The sequence below is a fragment of the Callionymus lyra genome, chromosome 1, assembly GCF_982586985.1.
Source record: "Callionymus lyra chromosome 1, fCalLyr1.hap1.1, whole genome shotgun sequence".
NCBI lineage: Eukaryota > Metazoa > Chordata > Actinopteri > Syngnathiformes > Callionymidae > Callionymus > Callionymus lyra.
Window position 1 is genome coordinate 53,028,629 of NC_141818.1, and position 6,576 is coordinate 53,035,204.

The 6,576-nt window shown below is 47.6% G+C and overlaps 1 protein-coding gene across 3 annotated transcripts in view; it reads left to right on the top strand.

Annotated features, from left to right (window-relative positions):
* The window catches only part of sh2b3 (SH2B adaptor protein 3), a 62,199-nt gene extending 59,814 nt beyond the window's left edge, over positions 1-2,385 (top strand). For all 3 annotated transcript variants that reach the window (XM_087812461.1, XM_087812480.1, XM_087812470.1), the window contains one exon: positions 326-2,385. In XM_087812461.1, coding sequence (XP_087668587.1) covers positions 326-654 — 329 coding nt within the window. In that variant the 3' untranslated portion in view covers positions 655-2,385. The remainder of the gene's footprint in view (positions 1-325) is intronic.
* The last annotated feature ends 4,191 nt before the right edge of the window (positions 2,386-6,576 follow it).

Genomic DNA, 6,576 nt, shown 5'->3' on the forward strand with positions numbered 1-6,576 from the left:
TGAGCTTGATATTTATCTTAACAACTATTGTAACTTTATTTGTAGACGAGATAATGTCGTTGAAAACGAAGCTTCATGAAGCCTCAAGAGTCCACCAGATGGTACTGGGCTTGATATTTATCTTAACAACTATTGTAACTTCATTTGTAGACGAGATAATGTCGTTGAAAACGAAGCTTCATGAAGCCTCAAGAGTCCACCAGATGGTACTGGGCTTGATATTTATCTTAACAGCTATTGTAACTTCATTTGTAGACGAGATAATGTCGTTGAAAACGAAGCTTCACGAAGCCTCGATCCAACTCTTCTGCTCCTCGTGTCTCAGGTCCGGTCTCCGGCGCCCTCTTGGTTCCGTTCTCCCTGCACCGCTGGAACTCCGAGCCCAGCCTCGCTCACTGCAGTTTCCCGCGGAGCTCGTCGCAGCCGCCCTGCTCTTCGTCCTCTTCCTCGCCCAGCGCCGCGCCGCCGCCGGCCCAGCGCGCCGCCAACCCTCCGCCGGCGCCGACCCCCCTGCGCCGGAGCGAGTCGGTGGGTCGGCGGCCACAGCTCCGCCACGGACACCCGCCCATCAACGCCTCCCGGGACTCGGACTACGAGCTGGAGCCGGAGCGCGGCCGCAAGAGGGCGATAGACAACCAGTACATGTTGCTCTAGCTAAGCTAACCATGCTAAGCTAACCACGCTAACTCACCAGCGACAACGACTTTCCTCTGAAACGTCAGGTTTTTATACGAGAACAAAAAAAAAACGTTGTCATATTTAAGTGCCAAAAACAAAAGTTGTGAGTCAAAGAAACATTCCGACACAAAGTTGTGTATTTATTGTCGGTGTGTGTGTGAACAAAGCCTCAAAGTGCCACAAGTGTGTCGAGAGAAGTGATGCAGCTCAGCAGGGGGCGCTCTGACATGATAGTGTCGGTGATGCTTCATGAAACAGATAAAGGCGCCACCTAGTGGCTGAACATGAAGCTCCGTCGGCGCCTCACGAGAGCGATACTGTACGTGTGTTGACCAATGATTGACACTTGGACTCCAGTCATGTGACACTGCTCCGGTCGCCGCGGCGACGCCAGCATTAAAGATTGACGAGTCAGCGTTTGTAACGTTGTAGCATTAACGTTGTATTTTTGTACGACAGCGACGCACACTAGTTTTTACGACTTCCTGTTCCGCAGATTTATCTTCTTGTCTTTCTCCACGTCGACCAGCAGGGGGGGCTCGCTGTCGCCGTGGCAACCATTTCTTTCACGTAGGAAATCTAGTTGGCGCGCAGTGGTCAGTGGCTGCACGATTTTGTGAGTTTGTGTTGCTAATTAGCATCAAGCTAACTTCAAGTGGCTCCGTGTGGAACTACTTGAGAAAAGGTCAAACCTGGATAATTCTCTGAGCGACTCCAGTGGACACGTTTATCCATTAACTGCACCAGGGCGCCCTCCAGTGGCCGTCAAGAAGTTAACACCAGGACGACTCGAGGGTTAATTTTCATTTGATTGTACGGTGGCTCAGAAGTGTCAAACAAATGAACAGACGCTGAAAATAAATGTATAATTTTAAGAAAATTCAAAAGAAAATCCAGTTTCAATATTAAAATCAGAATTTTGAGGAAATTCAAACAAAATCACAATCATAAAAGAAAAGTTGTAAAAAAAACTGCTTTGCACTTTTCGGCCACAGCCACTGACCACTGCAGGAGGAAATATTTTGACCAGGCGGAGGCTAAAGTTTTGTTGTAAAGACTTTTTGTATATTTATTATAAAAATTGTCAAATTTGAGTTAAAAGTGTTAACATTTTTGTTTCTTGAATCGAGATCATCGGACAACAAATTATTTTAAATACTTTTATACCGAGGATGAGGATCAGCTTCTTTAAATTCAAAGACCAAAGAGAATCTGGAGGAAGATTAGAGCTGAGCCAGAAGGTAAAGATGAGTGAGTGATGAGTGAGTTACTCCGGGTACTCCACAGGAGGAGATGAATAAATAGCCTTTGGTGCCTTTTTTTCTTTTATTTAAAAAAAATCCCCCAAAATATTTTCTCTCGCCCAGAAAGCGTTCCCATGGTAACCAGGTGTCGCTAACACTAACAGATCCTCGTGAAAAGCAATAAAATGGTTTCGTGTCTTCATCGATCCTCGTGGCAAGAGTACGGTTGCTCCACAGCGCCCCCGTCTGTCCGGCTGCAGACACTGATGGTTTTTGTTCGACTGTACGTTTGCTTCATGTTTCTCGATACTGTGGATTCTTCACTGTAAACTCACCTGGACACAAGCCCCGCCCCCTTCCCGCCTCCACCAATGACATGTCAGTTGTTCGCGTTTCTAAATTATAGTAAATATATATATCGACTGTTTATTTGCCTTTTTGTAAAATAAATAACCCGAACAAACGCATGAGTTTTTGTCTTGTTTTGTGTTTATAAAGAAAATAAATACTTTTATATTATAAATGTTTGATCAGTGAACATTGTGATAGTGTAGTAACAAGTATATATGTGTAGTATTGTCCAGTACTTGACTCTGGTGTTGTGATAGTGTAGTAACAAGTATATATGTGTAGTATTGTCCAGTACTTGACTCTGGTGTTGTGATAGTGTAGTAACAAGTATATATGTGTAGTATTGTCCAGTACTTGACTCTGGTGTTGTGATAGTGTAGTAACAAGTATATATGTGTAGTATTGTCCAGTACTTGACTCTGGTGTTGTGATAGTGTAGTAACAAGTATATATGTGTAGTATTGTCCAGTACTTGACTCTGGTGTTGTGATAGTGTAGCAACAAGTATATATGTGTAGTATTGTCCAGTACTTGACTCTGGTGTTGTGATAGTGTAGTAACAAGTATATATGTGTAGTATTGTCCAGTACTTAACTCTGGTGTTGTGATAGTGTAGCAACAAGTATATATGTGTAGTATTGTCCAGTACTTGACTCTGGTGTTGTGATAGTGTAGCAACAAGTATATATGTGTAGTATTGTCCAGTACTTGACTCTGGTGTTGTGATAGTGTAGCAACAAGTATATATGTGTAGTATTGTCCAGTACTTGACTCTGGTGTTGTGATAGTGTAGTAACAAGTATATATGTGTAGTATTGTCCAGTACTTGACTCTGGTGTTGTGATAGTGTAGCAACAAGTATATATGTGTAGTATTGTCCAGTACTTGACTCTGGTGTTGTGATAGTGTAGTAACAAGTATATATGTGTAGTATTGTCCAGTACTTGACTCTGGTGTTGTGATAGTGTAGTAACAAGTATATATGTGTAGTATTGTCCAGTACTTGACTCTGGTGTTGTGATAGTGTAGTAACAAGTATATATGTGTAGTATTGTCCAGTACTTGACTCTGGTGTTGTGATAGTGTAGTAACAAGTATATATGTGTAGTATTGTCCAGTACTTGACTCTGGTGTTGTGATAGTGTAGTAACAAGTATATATGTGTAGTATTGTCCAGTACTTGACTCTGGTGTTGTGATAGTGTAGTAACAAGTATATATATGTGTAGTATTGTCCAGTACTTGACTCTGGTGTTGTGAAAGTGTAGTAACAAGTATATAAGTGTAGTATTGTCCAGTACTTGACTCTGGTGTTGTGATAGTGTAGTAACAAGTATATATGTGTAGTATTGTCCAGTACTTGACTCTGGTGTTGTAGTATTTTCAGACCACATGACTCTTGAAGTCGTAACTGCTTTCATTTGTTTTCAAACCAAAATATGTCCAAACATCAGCTTTAAAAGCTGCTGGACTCACCGTATCCTCTTGTCCTCAGTCATCACTGTATCCCCTCGTCCCCAGTCATCAATGTATTCTCTCGTCCTCAGTCATCGCCAGAAACTCGTGGTATTTCATTCTTAGCAGCGGAGCACGTAACGACTGCTGCCATCTAGAGGCCATAAGTTAAATTGCATTGCTAAATGTATTGTTTCATTTAAGTCAAGTTTTGTTTCACCTTATTTAAATACAAACCATAAAAAACAAACATTTTTAAAGTCGATAAATTAAACGATATTGTGAAAATAAACATTTCTTTCATTCTTTGAACACAATTAAAACCCCTGAGTTATCTATCATAATCTCAGGTTCTATGAATTGGTGCGAAGCCTTCTAACAGCTTCGCTATTGGTTTACCCCGAGAAACCGCCTCATCTCTGAAAAAGCTTAATGAACTCACCAACCAGCAGGGGGCAGTCCACTTCCTATAAAGGTGGGAGACACCTGTCGCACTTCTTCCAACTGAAAACTCAGCGAGAAGGGCGGCCGCTGGGCGACGAGGTTAGAGGGCTTTGCACCAATTCGTAGAACCTGAGATTATGATAGATAACTCAGGGGTTCTACTTCATATTGGTGCTCCGCCCTCTAACCACTTCGCTATTGGTTTAACCCAAGGCGAAGCCCGACGGGATAAATGTACCCCCAGCTGGACGCCGCTCCTGAAGCAGCATCGCTAGGGCCCCGCCGGCCCAGGATCCAAGTCTACTGGAGCCGTGGGCCTTGAGGGGGGCACAGCAGCACTCAAAACCGTATGAGCTACTGATCCCGCCGTCATGTCGAGGAGATTGATGTGGACGCCCAAGAAGCAGCTGAGCAGATGTCCTCTGCTGCCACACCCCGCAAAAGAGCCACTGAGGATACCACACCACGGGTGGAATGTGCCCTCAGTCCGCGTGGAGCAGATCCAGGCCTGAATAATGTCCTATCTCACCCAATAAGAAAACCTTTGGGAGGAGATTCCCTCACCCCGTCGGCATCTACCGTGGCAGATGAATAGAGCATCAGAGCGCCTAAACACAGCCACCCACCGCAAGTAACAAGCCAAAGCCCTCACTGGACACAACAGGTGAAGACGTTCCTGACCCGGTTCCGAGTGGGGCGGCGGAGGAAAGGCCCTCAGCGTGATGGTCGTCGCCTGGAACAAAGCACTCTTCGGGCGGAACACTGGGTTAGGGCGCAATGACACCGAAGACTCCTCGACGCCAAAGGAAAGACACTCAGGGCTAGTGGAGAAAGCACAAAGCTCACTCGCTCTCTTCGTGGTGGTCAGTGCCAGGAGGAGTGATACTTTGAAAGACAAGATATCCAATGGGACTTGGTCAAGAGGCTCGAAGGTCGGGCCTGTGAGAGAGTCAAGTACCAACTGGAGATCCCACTGAGGGCTGGAAGGCCTTGCAGCAGGTCGAAGCCTGCAAGCACCCCGTAAGAAACGCGCCACCAGAGGGTGGGCGCGAGCCGAAGCACCCTCAAACCCAACATGCCTCGTCGCTATGGCTGATACGAACACTCTCAGTGTCGCCACAGTCCGTACGCTATCCAGCAAATGTTGCAGGAAAGAAAGGACAGCGAAGACCCAACAGGAGCTGGGGTCCAAAGCCCATTCTGCACACCAGCGGGAGAAAATCCCCCACTTTGAGGCATAAAGCCTGCGTTCTCCAGCGTGTGGAGAACGCCCTGGTCCAAAGTCCCACTCAGCTCTTCCCGTGCAGGAGCCACACTTTGAGAGGCGGGCCCAGCACCTGGGGCGAGTCCCCCCTGCCTGACACAGGGCAGCGGGGGCTCAAGGGATGGCCCACGGGTCCCCGACCGCCATGCGCACCAGCTCTGGTTCCCAGATTAACCTCAGCCCCTCCCGCCTCGTCCTCCGAACTAAGGGGAGGAGGAGCCGTGGAGGAGGGAAGGCGAACAGTAGTCCGGCCAACTTGAGTGGGCTAAAGCGTCCACGCCTAGTGGGGGGCAATCCGATGCCCTGAGGGAGAACCAGAGAGGACATTTGAAGTTCTCCTTGCTGGCGAAGAGGTCTGCCACCAGGTGACCGAACCAAGACCATATCTCGGCTGCCACTGCCTTTGACAGACCCCATTCGTCCTGGACGGCCCCCCTCGACAGTCTGTCCACTACTGCGTTCAGCTCGCCCGGTACATGCTGAGCTCTGAGAGAAAGCAGGTCTGCCCACAGCCAAATCTTCTTTGCCACACTCAGAAGGGCTGGGGATCTGACTCCACCTTGGCGATTTACGTACGCCACGGCGGTGGAGCTGTCGGATAGCACTAGGACGTTGGACCGTGACAGTTGGGGAGAGAGGTGAAGCATGACGTTGTAAATTGCCTTTAGCTCTAGCCAGCTTATGTGTCTGTACACTGGTCTACCCCGCTGGCATAGGCCTGACCCAAGGTGCCTCCCCAACCTGTCAGTGAAGCGTCTGTGAACACCTGAGTGTAAAGAAGGACGCAACCCAATAGAACTCTCCGTCTGAGGTTCGCTAGAGAGTTCCAAAACTGGATTTCCTGCAAAACTAGCCGTGCGTATCCAGCGCATTCTCCGATTGACAACACAGTTGCTGGAAGCTCGGCGTCAGGCGACGACAGCAGGCACTGTTATGTCCCTCCTGGGGCTCATGGCAGCAGCTCACACGGTAGTTCTGCTGGGCTGGCTGCATATGAGGGAGCTTCAGAGATGGTTTGGTTGTCTCAAGCTAGACTGGTTCCCCCGCACGCTTCGACATCTCCGGGCTCGGATCCGAACAGGGTGCTCGGATCCGCCTCATAACACCGCCGGTCGTCCTCCTCATCGTAGTCGGCCCACGA